This window comes from Natrix helvetica, assembly GCF_964273705.1.
Source record: "Natrix helvetica genome assembly, chromosome: 12".
Classification (NCBI taxonomy): Eukaryota; Metazoa; Chordata; class Lepidosauria; order Squamata; family Natricidae; genus Natrix; species Natrix helvetica.
In genome coordinates this window covers 4101007-4126429 of record NC_138556.1, presented here as the reverse complement: position 1 = coordinate 4126429, position 25423 = coordinate 4101007, and the positions used below count along the sequence as shown (strand labels likewise).

At 40.7% G+C, this 25423-nt stretch overlaps 1 protein-coding gene across 8 annotated transcripts in view; it reads right to left on the bottom strand.

The window, feature by feature from the left end:
* Positions 1–1408: 1408 nt before the first annotated feature.
* DENND4A (DENN domain containing 4A) overlaps positions 1409–25423 on the bottom strand; it is a 107024-nt gene continuing 83009 nt past the window's right edge. For 7 of the 8 annotated variants that reach the window (XM_081965191.1, XM_081965190.1, XM_081965189.1 and 4 more), the window contains 10 exons: positions 25121–25197; positions 21102–21277; positions 20864–21010; positions 19715–19931; positions 16204–16458; positions 14986–15103; positions 14173–14335; positions 11840–11904; positions 5289–7035; positions 1409–5239 (listed from right to left, as the gene is read on the bottom strand). In XM_081965191.1, the coding sequence (XP_081821317.1) occupies positions 6899–7035; positions 11840–11904; positions 14173–14335; positions 14986–15103; positions 16204–16458; positions 19715–19931; positions 20864–21010; positions 21102–21277; positions 25121–25197 (1355 nt within the window). In that variant the 3' untranslated portion in view covers positions 1409–5239; positions 5289–6898. The remainder of the gene's footprint in view (positions 5240–5288; positions 7036–11839; positions 11905–14172; positions 14336–14985; positions 15104–16203; positions 16459–19714; positions 19932–20863; positions 21011–21101; positions 21278–25120; positions 25198–25423) is intronic. The other variant, XM_081965196.1, reaches the window with a different exon arrangement.

Genomic DNA, 25423 nt, shown 5'->3' with positions numbered 1-25423 from the left:
GCAAGTAGAAAAATAGAAGCCATCTTTGGTGGGAAGGTAACAGCATTCCATGCGCCTTTGGTGTTTAGTCATGCCAGCCACAGAGATATCTTTGGACAGCGCTGGCTCTTCGGCTTTGAGAGTCGGGAACGACTAGCACATATGTGCAAGGGAAACCTTTACCTTTACCATAAAATATATATATCAATGGAAAGATAATTTAATCAAGAATGTAATGCAATAACTTTTATGAAGGATTTGCTATTAGAATAACAGCTTTTATTTGGAATTCTACATTTTAGACCAAATTCCTGCAGCCTGCGCTGAAATGTCCTTGCACTCAACTTCACATTGCCTTGCGCCATTTCATGTTGCATACACTAAGATGATTTTCTTTGGTCACATAGGCAGTTTCTTAAATCCTTCTATCGTCACTTGCTGTTGTTTATGTTTATTGGATTTATATGCACCTTTGTGCACCTTTACCTGCCTTTGCCAGTGTAGTTTTGTAGTGACTGAATCTCCTTCTACCTCTTCAAAAACCTAGAAATGCTACCTTTGGTTAAGTTTCCACCAATTTTCCTTCTAATTTATTTATAACTGTAGCCTTGTTCACTTAATACTACTATTTTACATTGCTTTCTGGGCGACCAGTCAACTCTTTGCACGATTACTTTAATTTTATTACGGTTTTACAAGCTCACTAAATGAAAGAACACCAAAAACTCAACCAACTTGGTAGCAATCACATAACACACTGACAAATATCCTCCTCTCAGCTTCAACACATGACATCAATAACTGAATCCTACAATCAGATGAAGGGAAGCTACCTGAGATCAGCCTAAGTTGTGCTTCCTTTTTCTAGTTATTTGGCTATACGTTTTCATAGAATACAGATAATTTGTTGCATTACTTTTTTGATTAAGTTATCTTTCCATTGATATATAATTGTATGGCACTACTAAAAAAAGTGGTGTTATTAGCCATCAAACGTCAAAAACACACTTCTCCCATAAGGTTTCCACAATTTTTCCACAACTGGACAGGTAAACCTTCACCTAAACAAATAGTTTTCAGTTGAGATTCAGCCTGGGTTCAGAAGGTGTTACAGAAATATGGGCAGAAGCTTAAGCCCTGGGAAGGGGCATAGTATGTAGAAGAGACTCTTGAGATATTATGGGATGTAGAGGGAGGAGAGAGAAGACACAAGATTCTGTTACTATCTATAGCAGGGGTGTCCAAACTTGGGAACTTTAAGACTTGTGGACTTGAACTCTCAGAATTCCCCAGCCAGCCAGAATGGCTGGCTGGGGAATTCTGGAAGTTGAAGTCCACAAGTCTTAAAGTTCCCAAGTTTGGACACCCCTGATCTATAGTGTAGTTAAGAGTCTTAATAAAGTCAGCCTTGGTCTACCTTGCAGGGATGACATCATTGTGCTAAAGATATAAAGCAGAACATAGAAAAAAATAGCAATTTAAGCCTTGTTTCTGTTACAATCCACTCTCGATACTGAAGTCTTTATGAAGCCTGAAAATAAATGTAAAGAAATTACAGGTATTCCCGCTTGATAACAACAAGAAGAAAAATACACACAAGCATCTTTTTTTAAAACTTTTCTTTATTGAGTCTTTGTAAAACTTTAAATAGTCTTTTTTTTTCTTCCCTATGACATTTCAGGGGAAAAAATACGTTTTCCCATTGTGAAGATTGAAATATACACCTCAAAATTGACCTACAAATTGAAACCAAAAATAAACACTTGAACTGATGTTCCTTTTTTTTGATAAACAAAATGTAAACAGTTTGTATGTACAAATCTACAACCATTCCTTTGTGAAAGTGCTCTTTTGAAAATTAATAAAATGTCTGTTTTGAAATTCCAGTGAGATCCTATGTTTTTGAGAGATAAAACTACTTTCTTGAAACCCACCGATTTTCTTTTTTCTTTTTATGTTTTATGTACACATGTACATGTAATAAGTCTCCATTTCTGTCTTTGGGAGTAAAATATTTCTTACTGAAATGCTAAGTTACTAAGATAAAACACTTTATCAGATTCTTGATAAAGCCCTATTTATACATTACAGAGTTTTACAAACATTTTATTCCGTCCGATACCCTGAAGCAAACAGAAGGGAGACTGCTTTCATGACGAGTGGAAGTACAAAACTATTCCAAAATATTATGATAAAACAGGATGCTCAAAGGGAATGCCACATTTCATTTTCATTCACTTTAATAATAATAATAATAATAGTAATAATAATAAGTCTTGATTTGCTTTTTAAGGGAATATAAAACAAGGCAGAATTTCATGGTTTGGCCAGCAGAGGCCCCAGAATTCTCTTTGTATAAATTGAATTAGATACTGAGCAAAATAAATTTTAGACCCTATTGGGGTTATAAATCTAGAATTACCTGTATTGTTGGACCGTACAGATAAGATCAAGGTAAGGTTCCACTTCCTGAACTTGATGCTATGAATATGTAGCAGAGTATTAAATGGTTAATGAGATTAAAAGAGTTGGAAGGGACCTTGTAGGTCATCTAGTCCAACCCCCCGCCCAGGCAGGAGACCCTACACCATTTCTGACAGATGGAAGTCCAGTCTCTACTTAAAAGCTTCCAGGGATGAAGCTCCCACAACTTATGAAAGCAACTTCTGTTCCATGGGTTGATTGTTCTCATTATCAGGAAATTCCTCCTTATTTCCAGGTTGAATCTCTCCTTGGTCAGTTTCCATCCTTTATTCCTTGTCTGGCTTACAGGTGCTTTGGAAAATAGCTTGACTCCCTCTTCTATGTGGCAGATGTTTTTTTAACCATTTAGTCATGTCCAACTCTTGCTGACTTTATAGGCAAGTGCTCCCCATGCTACCCTCTCAAGCACAGCTTCTTTCAGTTGCTGGATGTTCACGTCTGCATCAGATTGGATGTGATCAAGTCTTTCTTTTTCGTCTTCTTGTTCCTTCAACCATTCCTGGCATCGTTGCCTTCCGCAATGAATGTGTACGCATGACACGGCCAAAATAATCCAGATACAGTCTTCTGATTTTAGCTTCTAGTGATGTTTCTGGTTTTATACGTTTTAACCCCTCTCTGTTAGTTACTCTGGCTGTCCATGAAGACCCTCCATACTGACTGGCTGTGAAAAGTTTGAGTTATCCTACTTAAACTGAATGAAGGGGTCATTTTTTAGTAGCAGCCTGGTACTTTGGCTGCCATTTTTGAATCAACCACACCTAAAGAGGAGCTCACAGGAAGTGCTTTCATTAGAATGAGGCTACAGGGTAGTCCTTGAGTTAAAACAGTCCATTTGGTGACCTAAGTTATAGCAGCACTGAAAAAAGGGACTTAGGACCATTTCTCACACTTTATGCAATCACCGTCAGGTGATTTACATTTGGATGCTTGACCACTGGTTCACAAAGGACCCCAGGCCTCGGTGTCCCAGAGTTATTTGTGACCTTCTGACAAGCAACGCCAATGGAGAAGCCACTTATCAACCGTTGTTGCTAACTTAACAATGGCAGTGATTCACATAACAAATGGGGCAAGAAAGGTTGTAAAATGGAGCAAAATTCACTTAACACATTTCTCACTTAGCAACAGAAATTCTGGGCTCAGTTGTGGTCTTCAGTTCAGGACTACTTGTATATTTTTCCCAGTCGTTATACAGTTCTCTTGGGTTAAGCCAGGGGTCAGCAAACTCTTTCCTCCCTCTGTTGCGGCTCCGTCACCGGTCGGTACCACAATTTTGAGGAGCTTCCGGTGGGAGGGGGGAGAGGGAAGCACAGTGCGCCAGGAGAAGACTCTATGGCAAGGGGAGGGTTTTCCAGTCGTCTCCACAATGGATAGGGCTTTCGGTTAGGACAGGTAGAGAGAAAAGTACGCCGCGCTAGGAGGAGACTCTATGGTGGGGGAACTGAACTTCCGGTCAGCTCCAGAATTGAACAGGGGGTTTCCGGTTAGGACCTTTGGGGGTCCCGGTGTTTTCTTTCCTGTGGGAAACGGGTCCAAATGGCTCTTTGGGTGTTTTAAGTTTGGGTTAAGCAAAGCTCCAAGCAAATATTCCTGATCAGGAAGCATATCTGCCAAAACTAAATGAATGATGATTTCCAGCTTAAGCATCTATTCTGGCTAGTGGTTCCCAGTTACAGCTCAGGAAGAGGCTTCCTTCCGTCATGGCTACAAAATATTATAAAATAGTGGCTTTCATACAGTTTGGAAGATGGCACCTTCTTAGCGACTGCCTTATTTAGTGACAGTCCACAGTTACAGCATCGGCTATATGAGCAATTCTCACACATTTATGGCCTTCGCAGATTGGTGAAGCAAAGGAAGGCCAAAGTCAGATCATAAGCACATTGTTTTTTTCTTTTTCTGCTTCACTTTAATGACCAAATGGCCAGTCCCAACTGTGGTCATTAAATGAGGATGACCTGTAGTGCACAAATGAAGTTCTGTAGGAGCTTATATTTGTTTCCTCTGGAGATACAATAACTTAGGAACTGTACAGGGAAAGTAACAGACACATAAGCCCCAACATTGCTAAATCATTGGCAGTAAGTGACTTTGGAAATTTAGAATATCCAGCTTTATCACACAATTCCTAGCGAGGACAGTCTAAAAATTCAATGATAAATAAAAGTTGGATGCAGAACTGTAGAAAAGTATGGTTCACCAGGGAAATTGACAGGAGTATGGCAGGAAGAAAAATCTTGCTGTATCGTCCCTTAGATTCTTATAGCTTTTCATAATATATAATGGCTTCAGATTTCAGTTTCTTTAAATGGAGGGGCAAATGCTGTTTAAAACCTTCAAAAGCAAAGGGAACTGATGGAATCAAAATCTCAATAATGCAATTATTAAAATGTAGTGGGGCACCTAGTTTGAGATGACCTTGGGGGGAAAAAAGAGCTAAATTAGCATTTATTGTATATGGGGGACCAGTAAGAAATCCCTGGCCTCTTGGCAAGAATGCAAAATCAAAAATCACAGTGGAAAAAAGGTTTCCTTTTCATCTTGTTGAAAGGAAATCTAGTGCACGTATCCACAGAGTCACTCTTTGACTTCAGTTTTTTATACTGAAAGTATGTTTTCCTGGATTAAGCATAAATTTGCATCTCGTCTGTTATTAGCAGAGACTTGAATCTGATAAAATCTGCCTTTAAATTAGATCAGAGGTCTTCAAACTCGGCAACTTTAAGACTTGTGGACTTCAACTCCCAGAATTCCCCAGCCAGCATAAGCACCTCTGGCAGGGAGCATAAGCTGGCTGGGGAATTTTGGGAGTTGAAGTCCACAAGTCTTAAAAGTTGCCGAGTTTGGAGACTCCTGAATTGGATAATAAGAAAGATGAAACCATAAGAATAACATTTTGGAAATCAACTGTGTCTTTTTCAAGGATCACTCACGCCCAATATAGGGAAGACACGGCTGCTTCCAGATGCTATTCCCATGTTCCTAAGCCCTCCAAAGCATCTTTGGCAGTGCACAGGATCTGAATTTGAAGCACTGCGCACCTCTGGCAGGGAGTTGCTTTTACAGACACCTAATTCTCCATCAATATATCAGTTTGAAATATGGGAAGCCAACTCCTCCGGTTCTTAGGAAACCAAGAAGCACAGACATGAACAATGCAAAGTGAAAAGAGGCAATTCTGCCTGAATATTTTGCAGCCTTCCAAATGCTCAGCTCCTTACTTCAATAAACAGATAGTCCTCGACTTACAACAGTTCCTTTAAGCGGCCATTTAAAGTTACAACAGGACTAAAAAAAAAAGGTGACTTGCAGCCGATCCCTGCACTTACAACCACCACGGCACCAATTTATGTGGTTAAAATTGGGACGCTTGACATGTATTTACGATGGTTGTGTTGTCCTGGAATCATGTCATCGCCACTTCTGGCCTTCCCAGTCAGTGGGGAAAGCTGGATTAATTTAAGAACTGATTTAAGGATGGCAGTGATTCGCTTAAAAACCATGGCAAAAAGGTTGTAACATCAGGTGTGACCCTTTTAACAATTGCTTTGCTTAGCGATGGTCCCAACTGTGGTCGTAGCTCAAGGACTAGCTGTACAGAGAAGCATGCGCTCTGCTCCATAGATGTCTTTAGACTGTTCTTTGCAAAGATCAGCTTCTAATATTCAATGATTTTTTTACAGAAAAATATTGGAGAAGCTCAGCTCGGTGGGACAGAAGGAAAGTGACCTCAGCTTCAGTGTTCAAACTGTAACAAATCTGGTTAACTTACCAAGCTTCCTATTACTCAGTCAGCAATACTTGTCAGCTAAAACGAGCTAGGTAAATATAGATTTTGCAGGATAGGAAATATAGTACCGAAAGTTCTGTGTTACATTAAAAAAAAAAAAGCAAAATGAAAGAGGTGTTTCTTTAGAAAAAAAGGAAGGGGGAAAAATCAGACATGTTGCTATACACAGCAATATTCTGAAAAGTATTGTTCAGGCAACGAAGTCCCTCGGTTCACTATTGGAATTTAAAAAGTTAAAAAAATATGAACTTGCTATAAATAATTTAAAATCTGTTATAATATAACTCTGGCCTGCTTCCTGTCACTTTTCGCACCTCCTCGGCAAACAGTTTATTTCAAAAGCTTATTTGATGCATGCTCCCTTCCCTGTGTGTTTCTGGTCCATCCTGATTTGCCCTTTTCTGCCGCAAAACGCTCCCTGTTCTGCGCCACGTGGCTCATCTCTGCGTCAAGATGAAGAGAGAGACCCCCGCTGGAGCCCGGAAAAGAAGGGGGGGTCTTTCGTAATCCCAGGGTTGTGCTCCTTGCAGGAATTCTCCTCTAAACAAAGGCCCAGGGGCTTTTTTCTCAGAGGAGGAGAGTCTGCGTCGGCTGTTTGCATTGTTCACCTACGAAGCACTTCGTGAGGCGCCCTGGTTCCGTCTAGAGATACGGCTCCCCAAATGTCTTTCGACACTCCATCACGCCGGTACTGGGTGGCCGATCACAGTTGTGGGTGTTCTTGACCTGATTCGCGGTGAGACGATCATAAGCCATCTTGTATTCTCTGTCGAAAGCATCTGGAGGGAGAGGAAGAAAATATCTATAGCGCGGGATTATGCAGGCAGGGAGACAGACAGAGTAGGTAGGTAGATAGGATAGACAGAAGATAGACAAGGGAGATAGAACAGGTAAGACAGATAGTGTTGTGGCCGCCAGCAGAGCTGGCAACAGATTTGGACAGTGAGGAGGTTGGGGAGGAACTGGGCCAGTCCTGGAGTCTGGGGAAGGCTCTGATGAGGGCTCTGTGTCGGAGGCAGAGACGGGGCCAGAGCTGTGTGCCAGTTATCAGCTGCCTTCAGAGTCAGACATCAGTAAGGCAGAAGAACAGTTGGAGCTGTTCCCAGTGTGCGCATGCACAGAGTTGCCAGATGAAGGGAACAGCTAAAGAACAGGGGTTGACTTGGGAATAAGGCCAGAGGTGGACGATGAATGACCCCTCCCAGAGGAAATAAAAGAGAAGCGAAAGGGGAGTGGAGTTTGCAGGAGACAATTAGTTCGCTTAATTGGTTCGTGACTCTCCGAGACTCCTGGCTAAGTTTTGCAGATATCGGCCTGTCAGCTCTCTAAGCCAGATAAGGTCTGTGATTGTAAATCCTCCCTTGAAAGACTTTGCTGGATGTCAATGAGCGGAATTCACAGCAAATTAATAAAAGGGTTTTTTGGCAGAACAAGGAGTTTGCTTAGAGGAGGAGCCAACATTGCGACGGTACGGATGTGCGGTCTCGATGCTCCGAGACCGCCGCCGATACTTTTACCACTGGATGGTCCAATCGGACCTAAACCGTCCCGAAGATATGGTGAACAGGAAGACTACGTCTTGCTGATCTCAGGGACCCTGCAAAGTCCCTGATTGATCCAAGAGAAGGTTTTCAAGCTGGCGACAAAAGGCAGCCTAGGCTGATGAAGTTGGGACGGCTCCGGAATGGAAGGAAATGGAAAGAGAAAGTGTGTCCATCTGGTGAGGAATCCTTTCTGTTTTGAAAAAGACTGCCCAAAAAACTTATTTTTTAAGCGGCGAAATTGACCTGCATTGTATTGTTTTGGATAGTATGCTTTTTTTTTCTTTTTGTAATTACACTTTGTGGATTGAAGTGCTCACAACTTTTTTCTCTCTCTTCTTCTTAAAGTGAATGGACTGGTTTTTCTTCTTCGACTTTTTCTTGCTTTACTTTTTAACTTAAGGATTAAAATCTCCTTCTCTACTCTAACAAAAGTTTCTATTATTTGCTATTAAACTCCATTTAAGAACTTTGTTTCCCTTAAGCCTAAGACAACATCAGAGAGTGAAAGGAAGCAATACTGCCGCTCGGAGGCTAGAGGCTAGAGTTTCTGAAACTACGCATTCGTTCCTGTTTTTCCTTTGATTTCACTGTTTTTGTATTTCAAAGTTCCATAATTAAAAGTGATAAGAGCCAAGGGCACGAAGTGTTTACACAGGTGTCCTTTGAGAGCCTTATCGGCACTGGGAGGGGGGGGGGAAACGGAACCTCTTGTGAAGATTACAAATTTACAATTTGGAAATATAGATCAATTTTCAGAAGAGGAAACTTTAACTTTGCAAAAGAATTGGGATGGAATTCAAAATTTATTGGAGGTAACTGGGAGAACTGAGAAGAAGATAGAGTTTATACTAGAAAAAAATGATGGAGATGAAGCCCCCAAAATTGAAAAGAAAAATGAATACAAAGATAAGAAAACTAATGATTTGATTTATAGAGTGAAAGTGGTTGAAAGCAAAAAGATGGGAGTATGCAAAAGGGAATTTGATGGACTGGAGCTCTTCCCCAAATTTCAAGGCACAGAAGAAGAAAAAAGGGAAAATGATGGTTTTAAGGAGAGAAACCTTACCAGAAGCACGATCGACAATCAAAGATAAATTAATTAAAGTAGCAAATGAAGGGCGCCGAGATTACCTGAGAGATGCAACAAGTAACAAGGTGCGGAGAGATGTCTATAAAAACTTTACCAAGGAAATAAACAGAAGATTAACTCCACAAATGGCAAAAGATATAAGATTATAGGCCTTCTGGAAGGATACAGGTTGATATAAGAAAATTGATAATAAAAAAGTAGCTAAGTTTGGTGATTAGTAAGTAGGAATTTAGTAATTTTTAGATTGCTTTGTTAAATAAATAGTTGATAATGGTAACAAGGTACATATTTATGTTGGCTGGAGGTGAGGAAGTTGGATATAAGTAGTAAATGATTTTGTTAACAAATATTAATGATAATAATAATAAAATGATAAGAGATATAGTTAATTATGTGTGTGTGTGTGTGTGTGTGTGTGTGTGTGTACTGGTTTAATATAAGGAATTTGGATATAAATTGCAAACAGTGACTTGGGAAAAAAGGTTTAGAAATTTTGTTAATTAATTCTTATTTTGAATATGTTATAAAGGTGTAATGTTATTGGACATATGAAAGTTGATAACAAAAAATTAAGTTTTATAATTAGTAAGTGGTAATTTAGTAACTTTTAGATTGTTATGTTAAATAAATAATCGATAATGGCAATAAGGTATACATATGTGTTGGTTTGATGAGAAGAAAATGGATATAAACATTAAAGGATCTTCTGTTAACCAATATTAATTATAATAACTAATAATGGAATGATAATAATAAGGGATACAGTTAATGATATATATATGTACTACCATAACAAAAGGAACCTGGACACAAATTGTAAACAGTGACTTGGGGGGAAAAAAGGCTTAGAAACTTTGTCAACTAATCTCTATTTAGAATATGTTATAAAGGCTTAAGGTTATTGGATGATTTTTGTAATAACTAATGAAATGCCATCAGGTGGTTGTGTTTTTAACTATGGATTATTTTAAGCAAAAGGACACTAAAACAACTTCAGTCAAATGAGAACTATGCTATGTTGGTAGTAAGACTCATTAAGAATCTTTGACATCTGATATGAATATAAGTAATGACTGTGGAAGAGATGCACGAAAGCTAATTGTAACCAATTGACACACTTTCTACAAGATGTAATGTAAGATGATGATTATTTTTGTGTTGTTTGTTTAATAAAAATAAAAATTTCTTGCAAAAAAAAAGGAGTTTGCTTCATGCTTTTGGGAAGTCTAGGTCAGAACAGATAACTGATAAACAAATATAAATAGATTAGAAATACATAGAGACATAGATGTAGATAGATAAATGATAGATTGAGATAAATAGAGATATAGATGACAGATGATAGGTAAGCAGATAGAGATATGTGTGTGTGAGATATATATATATATATATATATATATATATATATATATATATATATATATATATATATATATATATATATATATATATATATATATATATATATATATATATATATATATATATATATATATATATATATATATATATATATATATATATATATATATATATATATAATGTTTTCGTAGATTTTTGTTTTCGTAGATTTTCACGGGTGTAGGTATGCTGGTTTTGTTGTATTCGGGTCTTTTCCCGTGTAAAGTTGAGATTGTCTTTGCAATGTTTCGGCAGGATCGCACCTGCCATCTTCAAGCGTAGGCTCAAAATGTGGGCTTAAAATGGGAACGGAGCTGCCGTCTTTCTGTAAGTCTTGGTGGGAGGGGATGGGGTGCTGGCTTTGTTTCAGTAAGTGGAATGATTGGTTGTGTGGTTGTATCATGATTGGTAGATTGGTGCTGATTGGTATATATATATACATACACACAAGGGCACATACACAGGCAGACACAAAAGTGTGCGCGTACCCACCCACCCAGACACCCCCATCCATCATATATATATATATATATACATACATACATACATACATACATACATACATACATACATACATACATATATATATATATATATACACACACACACACACACACACACACACACATATAGCCACATGCAAAAACATACCTATCAAAAATATATAAGAAGATACACAGTTTAAAAGCTCATGTTTTCAAAGTCTTTTTTGGTGAGGCTTATATGCAGGCAGTACAGCAAGTCCCTGATTTTTGACCATTCATTTAACAACCGTACAACGTTATGACAGTGCTGAAAAGAAGTGGCTTCTGACTGGTGATTGATTTGAAAACTAGCATATTTTCAAAGGATGATGGAAGCTTTTGTCTCTAGCAATTACCATGGTTACCCTTCCGGCTGGAACTGGGATGGCACATTTGAGTGAATGACCATCGTTGGGAAGAGATGCTAATTCAACCTGGAAACAGCATCAAGGTTGGGAAATGGAAAAAAAAAATCTCCCTCCATCAAAAAGCCAAAGAAAGCCAGAGTCTGCAATTAGGGATCATTTTCTGGGGAAAGTATTTTTGCGCAGAGGAGCAAATTCAATTATTCTACTTTACACAAGCTTCTCTACTTTCTGAACCTATTCTTCCCCTGTCATTGGCTCAAATGTATTCCTTATTTTGGAGAACAGAAAGGATTAAATACCTGTATGTTACTGTGTTTTCCCGAAAATAAGATAGGATCTTATTTTCTTTTGACCCCCCGAAATAAGCGCTTGGCCTTATTTTCAGGGAGGTCTTATTATTTTTGAGGTGCAGGAGGAGGCGAGCGTGATCCCCTCATGGTTGCTGCTGTGTTGCAATATTTTCAGGGAGGGCTTATTTTAGGGCATGCGCTCAAAAAACCAAGTTGGGCTTATTATCCAGGGAGGTCCTATTTTCAGGAAAACAGGGTATATTAAGAGGACTCAACACTTTTCAAATACAAATATGTTTTCTAAGCTCAGAAGCGATAGTTTGCAGTAAACATTTAACACATATTTAGAACACTGGCATCACTTACCTATATCGATATTATCTCTTCCAAGAGCAACGAGAGAGAGAAATAATATCTCTCTATAAAGACTCCTGAAATGAAATAGACAGAAATAAAATGGGAAAGCTTTATTTTTCAGTCACTGTTTTAAATCCGCTATAAAACGGGCTCCTCCCGAGCTCTGTTTTTGGCTGCGACGACCTCCTGCAACTCTCTGCGCCAGTGAAAAGGGAGCTCAGGAGGGCCGGGGGGGGGGGGGCGCTTGTGTTTGACACCTCTGCCCTAAACGGAAGGAAACGAAGCAGCTGATTTGGAAACCTCCCAGTTCTTTGAAGCAAGCAGGGCTGGAGCAGAGAGAGCATCTACTGGCATTTTTTTTTAATGTGCTGTCCTGCACTGATTAAGGACGCTGAATAAATCAACTTAATAATTATAGATTGATTATTTAATAATTAAATAATTAACAACGAAGGAATGGGCTTGGAGAGCATCCTTTAATTAGGGTATCCTTTGGAAACTTCACAATAAACCACTGTCGAAATCTAAAACCTAAGCTACAAATATTTTCTATTATGAAGAATGAACTTAAGAAACAATCGCTTGCTGTTTTACCAAGGGATCCCTTGGTAAAGTGGAAGAGTGGTGCAGTGGCCGCAACGGGCCGTACCACCTGGAAGCCACCACTGGAGTGGTGGTGTTGCCGAAATCAAGGAATCACCCTTCAACGGGCCACAAAAAGGAAGCGGGGACAAAAGGAAGAGATGGCATTGCTGCAAGTCTTTTGTGATAGGACGAATCCCATAAGCACAGAACATATTTGGAAATGTTTCAAAAACGCAGGCTATTTTTTACAGGGAAGTGCTGATGTAAAAATAGCTCGCATTGTGCAACGGTTTCTCAAGTACGTTCTATTCGTACGTGATAAAACGCCCTCTGGAAGCGTCGTCTCAAGGAAAAGGTCAACAATTCAGAACAGGCTTACCCTGCTGATTTGGAAGGTCAACACAGCCTTTCGGGAGGCTGTAAAGACCTGCTTTGTTTTAGCCAGGTGCTAAAGATAGGATGGAACAGAAGAGATAGAAAGGAATGAGGGTACATGGAGCTTGCCGGGAGCATCCGATTGGGGTAGGGGTGGGTGGGAGGTGACGGTTATGTGATTGTTTTATGGTTATATGTTATAGTTATTTGGTTTTAGTGCTGCTGTGAGCTTGTATTAGAATAAATAAGGTTGGAAGGGACCTTGGAGGTCATCCAGTTCAACCCCTGCTTGAGCAGGAGACTTTATATCATTCCAGACAAATGGTTATCCAATCTTTTCTTAAAAACTCCCAGTGTTGGAGCATTCACAACCTCTGGAGGCAAATTGTTCCACTGATTTATTGCTCTAACTATCAGGAAATTTCTCCTTAGTTCTAGGTTGAGTGTCTCCTTGATTAGTTTCCATCCATTGCTTCTAGTCCTACCCTCAGATGCTTCGGAGAACAGCTTGGCCCCTTCCTCTCAGTGATAGCCCCTCAAGTACTGGAAGACAGTTATCACGACACCCCTGGTCCTTGTTCAAGATGGGCAACTAGGGCACATTTTTAAAATGAAACAAACAAACAATTGGGGCTTTTAAATGATTAAACCTATAGCTTTGCTGAACGCTTGGAGTCCTGCCAAATGCTCAGCCCAAGGGAAGATGCTTCAGCCCATCTCAATACGATGTCTGGACCTAAACCAGGGGTGTCCAAACTTGGGAACTTTAAGACTTGTGGACTTCAACTCCCAGAATTCCCCAGCCAGCATGGCTGGCTGGGGAATTCTGGGAGTTGAAGTCCACAAGTCTTAAAGTTCCCAAGTTTGGACACCCCTGACCTAAACGAAGGAAACCAGCGGGACAAAAACACCACAATATAACTCAAACTCCAGGTGCCCCAATTCTTTTGGAAGAGGAGGAACATGGAAGGGATGATACAATAGCAGACTTCCAACATCTCAGGGGCTGCCACAAAGAAGAGGGAGTCAAGCTATTCTCCAAAAAACATCAGAGGGCAGGACAAGAAGCAATGGGTGGAAACTAATCAAGGAGAGAAGCAACTTTAGAACTAAGGAGAAATTTCCTGACAGTTAGAACAATTCACCAGTGGAACAGTTTGCCTGTTGTGGGTACTCCATCACTTGAAGCTTTTAAGAAGAGATTGGACAACCATTTGTCCGAAATGGAATACGTTTCCTGCTTGAGCAGGGGGTTGGATTGGAAGACCTTTCCGTTATTCTGAGCATTTGGTTCCATGTTCTCTTTTTACCTTCTCAACGAGCGAGTGACCGAATCTGCTGAGTTTTTTCTTCCAAGACAAAAAGCAAATTTCCAGACTTACCTCTGCCTTTTGATTTGTGGTCCTTTGTTCAGCCTCTCTAGGATCTGGCTCATTGGTCCGTAGACGTCATTTGTCTTAATACTCTTGACCATGCTTCTTAAGAGCTCCTGGTTAAAGAAACGGTCGTCCTTTTGCAGTAAATGGACCACTGGGTATTTCTGAGCTGTAGAAAGACATTTAGAAAGTACAATGAAGAAGAAGAACAACAACAATACAACAACAAACCCCCCCAAGACTGCCAGCTGCTTTTAAAAATAAAATAAAAATCGCATAAAGGCAATTTTGTGAAGCTGGGGTACAAAAATGAAGCGCAACAGGGAACAGCCAGCCGTAAGAAAGACAGTCTGATCAACGGCATAGAGGAGCTGTAAGCGAAGGAATGTTGAAGCCAGGTCAAAACAGGTAGGAAGCTGAGAAGTCATCTCCAAATTATTGCAAGGATTCCTAGGGTTTATCTCAAAGAAAGTGAAACTAGGACACAAAATAGCTGGGGGGAAAACGCGGGGAAGGAATGCCTATGCAGGATACTTTGCTGTAAGCAAAAAAACCCCACAACCCCAACCACATAAAATATACACACGCACATACACTAGGAAAGGAAAGAAGTGTGTGGTTCAAAGTAAGTCAAGGAATAAATAATTTCTCAGCCACAGCAAAGACGTAACACAACACTCACTCTCAAACACAAGGGCACGGTTTTGACCTGTAAGACAAGAATGGCGTGATCAAACTCCTAATCCTTATCTTTTCCGGCTTCTGGCCTGGTGGGAAATCTTTTTTCCATAAAATGGTTAAGACTACCGGGGAACTTACTCTGGGCGTTCCACAGAATATAGAGGGGCTGCCCTGGATCTTTGTGGAGTTTCATATTGTCCCACAACATCTGGATCAGAACGTGCTTGCTGTTCTCCAAGATGCAGTTTCTGGGTATCTGTAGAGGGAGGACACAAAATATTTCGAATATGATTGCAAAAGGCAATAAGGCAGCATCACCTGGAAGCAAAATCACAAGGGACAGGAAATGCGAAGAAAAATGGGATTTAGCTCAGGATGAGAAGAGGCACTGGAAATTCCAGAATATAGCAACAATGAATGCTTCGGTACAGGTATTCCTCGACTTACGACAGTTCATTTAGTGACTGTGCAAAGTTGCAACAGCACTAAAAAGTGACTTAGGACTGTTTTCACACTTATGACCGTTGAAGCATCCCCATGGTTACATGATGAAAATTCAATTACTTGGCAACTATATTACTAATAAGAACAGTGGCACCTTTTGTGACCTTCTGACCAGCAATGAGGATGCAGGATCGGTACTACTAACTTAACAACTGCAGAGATTCCCTTAACAGCTGTGGCAAGAAAAGCCGTAAAATAGGGCAAAATGTGCTTAACAACGTCTCTCTTAGCAACAGAACTTTTTGGGCTCAATTGTCGTCATATGTTGAAGACTACCTGTAGTTTAACACGATTGCAAATCAGGGCTATACATTCTATAGCAGGGGTGTGCAAACTTGGCAACTTTAAGACTTGTGGACTTCAACTCCCAGAATTCCCCAGCCAGCATAGCTGGCTGGGGAATTCTGGGAGTTGAAGTCCATAAGTCTTAAAGTTGCCAAGTTTGGACACCCCTGTTCTATAGGAAGGTTAAAAAATATATATATACCCAAGAGACAAAGCACCCAGTTTAGTTAAAATGTTTTTGTAAGGTGTGAAATACCAGGTCCACACATAAAGATTCAATTAAACTGATTTATTCCTCAAGGTCTATGCACAGGAATCAATTCACAAGGGTTAGAGTTAGATAAGGGTCAACAGTACTCAAAGGGGGGGGGGGGGTGGACTTGGTTCCCTTGTGACCATGCAGTGATTCTAGGCTGATTCCCCTTTTCACTCCACACCCCCCCCCCCCAAGTTCTGCCACCCCTTTCCTTCACAGTTCTTTACATTAATAACAACCACAAATTATCTGCTAGATTTCCCCAACAAAATCAATGCTTACAATTAGCAGAATGTTTTGTTTTCCCATACCTTGGAATTTTTATTGCAGTGTTCAGAGGAGAGGATCAATCCGGGCAAACTACTGGGTAAGTCCAGCCGCCGGAAATACCAGACCAGGTTCCAGAAGACGATGGGGTGATGGTCCACAAACTCCGCCACGGTAATCACGTGATCTCCTTCGTTTTCCAATAAGCTCTCAAGCTCTTTCCAGACAACGAGAGGACTTAGATAAGGAACGGTGATGGGCTCCGGGCTAGGCAGATGCCACTCCAGCTGCACAGACTCCTGCGATGCCAGAGGGGGAATTAAGAACAAAGTGAGAAATCCGCATTGAATAATCATGAGAAAAGGGGTCTTTGTTTGGGGGACCTTCCTCTTGAATCTCCCAGGTGTTAGGGGTATGTATGTACCTTCTGATTTTCCTGGGCTTTTCTACTTTTGACTATTTTTAACTACAGAGAAGTTTGTCTTGTGTGATCCTGTACCATAATTAAATTGCACTTTAACGCTTTTCTCTTGTTCTTCCTCCTAAAGCAGCCCAGAGCGCACCTCAAAAAGAATGCAAAAGGCAACTGCTACCACAATTTACGACTACAGGAGGGGGCAGAATTTCTGTTGCTAAGCAAAGGTGGATGTTATGTGGGACACACCTGATTTTCTGATTTTTTTTTTTTGCGACGAGTGTTGAGGAAAACACTGCAGCTGTTAAGAGAATCATGTGATTGTTAAGTGAACCCAGCTTCCCTCCACTGATTCTGCTTGTTGAGAGTGGGTTGGGAAGGTGGCAAGTGGCGATCGCATCTCCCTGGGATGCTGCAACCGTCACAAATACAGGCTTTTTGCCAAGTGTCCAAAACTGATGACCACGGGGATGCGGCAATTATCCTAAAACACATTTTACAGGGTCGCTGTGACGTCAAATGATTGCTAAGCGAAAAGTTGTAAGTTAAGGACTGCCTATAAAACGACCAATAATAAAATCATCAATCCAACAGCAGGAATTATTTACTTCCCACTGAGATCCCTCTGATCATTTTCAGCAAAGTGATTTCATAATTAAACCTCAAAGGGGTTAAGGCACCCAATTGGAAAGAGGGAGACCTGTTAACTTTAGGTCCAACAGTGGGATGATTTTAGGCCAGGAGAACCCAACAGGGGATGGTGAGTTCTGGTCCCATCTTAGCCATGAAAGCCAGCTGGGTCACTTTGGGTCGGTCCCGCTCTCTTAGCCCAACCCAATTCCCAGGGTTGTTATTGTGGGGCAAATAGGGTGAGGAAGGTGTGTTGGATAGATTCATCGCCTTGAATTATTTTAAAAAACGATAAAAGGCAGGATACAAACAAAGAATTATCACTGCAAAACTTTAACAATAGCAACAGCACTTAAGACATACATATTGCTTTAAAGCCCCCAACAATCAGGGTCCTCATTTTACCCACCTCGAAAGGATGGAAGGCTGAGTCAACCTTGTGTGATCTCCTGACTACGGGCAGAGTCAGCCTGCAATACTGCCTTTCTAACCACTGTGTCACCATGGCAATAGAAAGGAATAGGAAATGGAACGGAATAGAATAGAAAAGAATACAGGAATGGAATGGAATAGAAAAGAATAAAATAGAATGTAGGAATGGAATGGAATAGAAAAGAATATAGGAATGGAATGGAATAGAAAAGAATATAGGAATGGAATGGAATAGAAAAGAATAAAATAGAATATAGGAATGGAATGGAATAGAAAAGAATATAGGAATGGAATAGAAAAGAATATAGGAATGGAATGGAATAGAAAAGAATAAAATAGAATGTAGGAATGGAATGGAATAGAAAAGAATATAGGAATGGAATGGAATAGAAAAGAATACAGGAATGGAATGGAATAGAAAAGAATAAAATAGAATGTAGGAATGGAATGGAATAGAAAAGAATATAGGAATGGAATGGAATAGAAAAGAATATAGGAATGGAATGGAATGGAATAGAAAAGAATAAAATAGAATATAGGAATGGAATGGAATAGAAAAGAATATAGGAATGGAATAGAAAAGAATATAGGAATGGAATGGAATAGAAAAGAATAAAATAGAATGTAGGAATGGAATGGAATAGAAAACAAAAAAAATAGAATGTAGGAATGAATGGAATATAGGAATGGAATGGAATAGAATATAGGAATGGAAAGAATAAAATAGAATGCAGGAATGGAATGGAATAGAATAGAAAAGAATAAAATAGAATATAGGAATGGAATGGAATAGAAAAGAATATAGGAATGGAATAGAATAGAAAAGAATAAAATAGAATATAGGAATGGAATGGAATAGAAAAGAATATAGGAATGGAATGGAATAGAAAAGAATAAAATAGAATGCAGGAATGGAATGGAATAGAAAAGAATATAGGAATGGAATAGAAAAGAATATAGGAATGGAATGGAATAGAAAAGAATAAAATAGAATGTAGGAATGGAATGGAATAGAAAAGAATATAGGAATGGAATGGAATAGAAAAGAATAAAATAGAATATAGGAATGGAATAGAAAAGAATATAGGAATGGAATGGAATGGAATAGAAAAGAAAAAAATAGAATGTAGGAATGAATGGAATATAGGAATGGAATGGAATGGAATAGAATATAGGAATGGAATAGAATAGAAAAGAATAAAATAGAATATAGGAATTGAATGGAATAGAAAAGAATATAGGAATGGAATAGAATAGAAAAGAATAAAATAGAATATAGGAATGGAATGGAATAGAAAAGAATATAGGAATGGAATGGAATAGAAAAGAATAAAATAGAATGTAGGAATGGAATGGAATAGAAAAGAATATAGGAATGGAATGGAATAGAAAAGAATAAAATAGAATATAGGAATGGAATGGAATAGAAAAGAATATAGGAATGGAATGGAATAGAAAAGAATAAAATAGAATGTAGGAATGGAATGGAATAGAAAAGAATATAGAAATGGAATGGAATGGAATGGAATAGAAAAGAAAAAAATAGAATGTAGGAATGAATGGAATATAGGAATGGAATGGAATGGAATGGAATATAGGAATGGAATAGAATAGAAAAGAATAAAATAGAATATAGGAATTGAATGGAATAGAAAAGAATATAGGAATGGAATAGAATAGAAAAGAATAAAATAGAATATAGGAATGGAATGGAATAGAAAAGAATATAGGAATGGAATGGAATGGAATAGAAAAGAATAAAATAGAATGTAGGAATGGAATGGAATATAGGAATGGAATAGAAAAGAACAGCACAGCACTTTGACTTATATACAGCCCTCTCTAAGCAGTTTACAAGGTCAGCAAATGGACTCCAACAATCTGGGTCCTCATATTACCGACCTCGGCAGGGATGGAAGGCTGAGTCAACCTTGAGCCAGTCAGGATTGAACTCCTGGCTGTGGGCAGAGTCAGCCTGCAATACTGCATGCCTAATCCCTGTGCCACTGGCTCTTTATCCAGGCTATGTTTCTTCTGAAAATCCAGCTGAAGAAGGAACACAACACTTGGGCGCTTACCATTCTCTGCTGGAAGGTTGTAGGCAAGCTCCCTGTGGGCACCACATGGTTGTGGGTATGGACTCCCACTTCGTCTATCTCTAAAGAACTGTACGCTCTGACGCTTCTTGACAGGGGGTGGCCAAGGGGCTCCTCTTTGGCTGAAGGATGCCTTCGCTGAGAAGGGATCTGGATGCTCTTGGCACAGGTGGTGTCCAAATGTTTCGTCTTGCAGCTGCTGGAAGAATTTACATAGACTGCTTAGAAGATGCCAGGTATTTAAGCCATTTACAAGATAACATAGTTGGACGGGACCTTAAAGGTCTTCTAGTCCGACTCCCTGCTCAAGTAGGAGACTCTATGCCAGTGATGGCTAACCTTTTTCTCTTTGCGTGCCGAAATAATATGCATGTGTCCACACCCACAATGCAATGCGCCTGCCCCCATGTGCATGCGTGCGTAACCCTCCTTGCACAGGTGTGTATAACACACATACACACACCACAACCTACTTGGCCTCCTGCACCACAGTGTGTGTGTGTGGGTGTTTTCGCCCTCCCCAGGCTCTGGAGGCTTTTCTCGAGACTCCGGGAGGGCGAAAACAGCCACCCCTGGGCTCTGTAGGCCCTCCCTGAAGCCTCCTGGTGCCAAAAATGGAGCACTCCAAGTGACACCCCCAACGAAAGAAGACTCGGAGGCTTGAGGTTCCTCAAAGTTCCATTTTATCAGAGATGTCATATTGGCACATCTGGGAAAACCCGAATCTGAAAGCTCCCAGGTGTTCCCCACCCAAACGAAAGTCCAAGTCCCTGCCCAGCACCCACATGTCCATCCCACGGTCCAATCAGGCACCATCCAAAATTGGAGATGCCTCCCATTCACCATCGCAGCTGCAGGGCAAGATGTCCTTGACTCTCTGAGAAAGGAAGTTTATTTTGACTATATATCTCCCATGCTCCATATAATCCCCCCCCCCCAATTTTCCCACCGTAGAAAATGTGAAAAGACTGAAGGCCCAAATGTAAAACTTGGCTTCCAGGTCTGACAGCATTTTGCAAGTCATTTTTCTCCATCCAATTAACCTCGCCAAGTTTGGGGTGTTGAGGTTTAGAGGAAAAAGAAGTTATAAATGCAGTTATGAATGTTTTAAAAACCGTGAGATAAATGTACCTTTCTGAAACGACGTCATTTTGAGCTGGAATTAAAGTGGTAGTAAACCCTGAAAGGGGATCAGCAATGCAGGTTTTGCCGGCCTGGTTCACCCCAGAGGATGGAAGCTGGATAGTTTCCGAAGAAGGACTGGATTTCAAGAAGTACCTACAAAGAGTTCAGGTAATTATGAAATTGTCAGGCATGGAAAATATTGCCAGTAAAAAAATCCCTTTCCAAAGGATCGGTAAACACGTACCTTCCAGGTCCCCGGAGATCTCGGATCTCAATATTCAGGAAAGGCAAGAAGAGATTTCCACAGAAGGGGCAGGTGGTGTTGAGGTTGGAGTCGTCCGCCGTCCAACCTGCCATGATCTCTTCGTCATGAACCAGGCAGTCGCAGGTTCGACATCGGGAACAGCTTGAGATCAGGACCTGAGGGAGGCACGGAGTTAAAGCCATGGGGGCCATTTTGCTTTTCTTTGGGCTTTAGCTGACTAATCTACAAATTAAGCTAATTACAGCTTGCTAGTCTGGGGGGAAAAGTCCAGTTTTAACAAACAGATCCAGTGGAAAACAGGACACTGCCTCATCCAAGGTGCACAGATAATAACGGATCTATTATCCCTACTGTATGCATACCAATAATTTAGGAACCCCAAAATCTCAAATTACCGCATCTATTTTTTTAAAAAAATGTTTTTTTACTTCTTTTTCATATAACTCATATAAAGGTTTTGTTAAATATTTCCAGGGATAACCTTCCTTGCCATTAGAAATGAATAACTAACGTCATTTTTATTATAGTTACTGATAAATATTCAACTTCTGATATACTCAGCAGATAAACCGAACAATACAAAATTCAAATAAAATTAACCGCAGCGCCTTTAACAAGCATACAAATCACATTTAAAAAAAAAAACTTTAATCTCTTCATAAACAGGCAACACATTTTTCATATGCCCCGTAATTTTAGAAACTTGGTCTGTGTACCTGACTAATGTAAAAATTAACCTGGGTGCTTAGACATTTTTGCAGATGACTGGATAGAGCCAAGAAATGAGAAAATTCTCCTAAAAGGAGCAGAGAGGAAGTGAGGAGGCAGGGTTTTAAGTGCCCTCTCTTCCCCAGGGCTAAATCTCTCACCAGAGAGACTTTTTATACCTATCTTTTAGAACTGCTAAAGGAAGGATATTACAACACACCAAGGTAAATGCTTTTTGACATTTTGCTAAAAAAAAAAAGGATATTCCCCATAACTTTCCTTGCAGGAATTGAACGTCTTATTTCCAGTTAGTTCATTGGTAGAAACAATACATATTCCAGTACAGACTGCCACCATGTCAGTACCAATTGAGTCTTGCCATTGCATTGTCTCATCTTCCTCGTCGCCCATTATGAAGGATATCCAAGGAGCATCGTGGCTCAAGTAGGTAGGACGCTGGGTTGGAAATTAGTAAGCCTGCTATCAACCCTGACACGGATCTGACCGAAGCCATCTTGGAGCTTCAGTGCTGCCACAATGGAGCAGAGGGACAGGGAGACGGGATTAGAGATAGCTGGGACTTTGTAGCCAAAGCAAAAGGTTTTCTCTTGGGAACCAAGGGCATTCTCACACCAGGTCAGAGGAAGGAGGAGCGATGTCACCAGGCAACCAGACAGAGCCGTGATTGGACCATGTGACTGATTGTTTGGGGTTGAGGGAAAACTTTTACTTTTAATTAGGTGAAAACCATGGGAACTTGCAGAGTCAGTTTTCACCAGATCAGTGCCAATATGATATATCCAATAAAGCTATTCTTTGAGGACTCTACCTGCCTTGGGAGTTTTGCTTGCTAGGGGTCTATTACTTGGAACCCTGACACCTGCCTCCAAGACCCCAGTGCTACCATGGGGTGGGGTGAGCTCCCGTCCTTCGCTCAGGCTCCTGCGGGGGCCATGAAAGGAGCACCACATTGGGCTCTACCCTGGGCAACAGTGATGTCACCAGCTGATCCTTTCAACCTGGAAGCACCTCAGTGCTTCTGACACGAGTGTGATGCGATGAAGGTTACCTGTGGGATGAGCTTAACAGGAATTATTTTCTTCTCTACTTCCCACACCCGTGGAAATTAAAAGAGATGGACCAGGATTAAGGGGGCTGAGCCCTACGGGCAGAAGAACAAATAGCTGTGAACAGGCTCTGGATTCCAATTTTTATCATCCTTCTTCTAACTGCAGCGCCATACCAATTGAGCATCGGAAAGATTTTGGATTACACAGACTCTTATTGTAGTGTTTCTCAACCTTGGCAGCTTTGAAGATGTATGGACTTCAACTCCCAGAATTCCCCAGACTAGCAATAAAGATGTTATTGGGTAATGAAATGTCTGCAAGAAAACAACCAAGCTCAGAGAACACCGAGGCTCCCACAGTCCTCGCCCTCCAGTAAACCCAACTCTCTTCTAGCATTGATAATGTTATCTTGTTCGGTCATGAGAAGTCTGCAAGAAAACAACCACGCTCAGAGAGCACCAGGGACTCCTCTTACTAATTGCATTTAACGGACTGATTGGGCAGTAATTAGAATGCAGGTCTTTTTTCTTCTTCTTTTTAAGCGTAATAATATTATCTAGGACAGTGATCGCAAACCTATGGCACGCGTGCCACAAGTGGCACGGGGAGCCATTTGTCAGGGCACACGAGGTGCTGCCCTGTCAGCTGGCCAGTGCGCATGCGCGCGCTGGCCAGCTGAGTTCACCTTTTTGAAAGCTATTTTTCGCCTTCCCCAGGCTCCAGAGGCTTTATAGGAGCCTGGGGAGGGCGAAAAGAGCCTCCCCCGCCCCCCCCCCGGAGGCTTCAGGGACCGTCCCTGAAGCCTTCGGAACGCTTAAAACCACCTTCCGAGCAAACCGGAAGTGACTTCCGGGTTGCTCGGAGCGTGGTTTTAAGCGCTCCGAAGGCTTCAGGGACCGTCCGAGGCTTCCCTGATGCCTTCGGAGCGCTTAAAACGACCCTCCGAGCAACCCGGAAGTCACTTCCGGTTTGCTTGGAGGGTCGTTTTAAGTGCTCCGAAGGCTTCAGGGAAGCCTCCAACGGTCCCTGAAGCCTCTGGAGGGCCTCCGGGGGCTCGGGGGAGGCTCTTTTTGCCCTCCCCAGGCTCCTATAAAGCCCCTGGAGCCTGGGGAGGGTGAAAAAAGCATGTAAAAATGGGGGGGGCGTTGTGCGCGCATGCGCACTGGGGGGGTCGCGCGTTGCATTATGGGTGCGGCACGCCCACACTCAACTCCCCTGCGCTCCCCCCACTTGTGGCACGCGAGCCAAAAAAGGTTCGCCATCACTGATCTAGGATATAGAGATGTACTGTCTGTAGCACAAACCCTTATTTAATGGTTTATCTGGCTTTGACACAAGCTTTAAAACTGTTCATACACTCTAGTGTTCTGTGAGTGAATTTCATTCAAGTGTAAAATCAGTTCGGATTTGATGGACATTCCAGTTTAATGGACACCCCTTGTCCCCAATAGATAATAATAATAATAATAATAATAATAATAATAATAATAATAATAATAATAATAATAGACTCACAGTGTTGTCCATGAAAGCAGAGTGTTAATTGAAAGTATATATAATGAGGCCAAGATCAGAACCAACCAATCAATCCACACCTTTTAATTAGCTCTGGGGGATTTGAGGATCAAACCAGTGCCTTTCCAGCTTTTAATTGATTATCTCATTTTAAAAGCCCTGGTGCTGAAACAGGAGGCCAAAGAGGGCAGTAAAATTAATTAGTTTCTTTAACAGAAGAAAAAGTGGCGGCACTGGAATGTCAACAGAATTAACAGATGAATTAATCTATGTATACAGCTGACAAATAACATTTTAAACTGATTTGTCCTTTTTATTTTTCTCATAGCCGCTCCCATATTCTGGAACTATCAAAAACGGGCCATTCCGGAGGGTAACGATGCCTTGATCTCTATTTGAAGAGTGAGCGGTTGCCTGGAATACCTGTCCAAAAATGCTCCCATGAAACTGCAGCTGATTAAATCGGATAATTCCTTTGATTGAAATCTTAGGATGTCAGGGAAAATGTAATGTAAAAGTAGAAGGCAAATAATGCTTCTTTTGAAATCTGTTCATGGCAGGGGTGTCCAAACTTGGGAACTTTAAGACTTGTGATCCTCAACTCCCAGAATTCCCCAGCCAGCTGGGAGTTGAGGTCCACAAGTCTTAAAGTTCCCAAGTTTGGACACCCCTGGTTTATGGTAACGATAGCAAAAAATACCGTACCTCCAGGGCGTAATTCTGGAAGACGCTCGTGCTGCTTGGACTGCAAGAGGAAACCATCTCTGATTTGGAAAAGGAGCCTAAAAACCAAAAGGACATTGTAAAAGCAAATATTTACACTAGTCCTGGAAAAGAAGATATCCTCCCCGCTGCCCCCTATCTTTATTTTAAAGAGAAAGGAATAATGATAACAATAGAAATAATTAAAATATATTTGCCACCTGACTCTCAGCAACTCTGAAAAGTTTATCTATTATTTAGATTAGATTAACAGAGCTGGAAGGGGTCTTGCAGGTCATCTAGTCC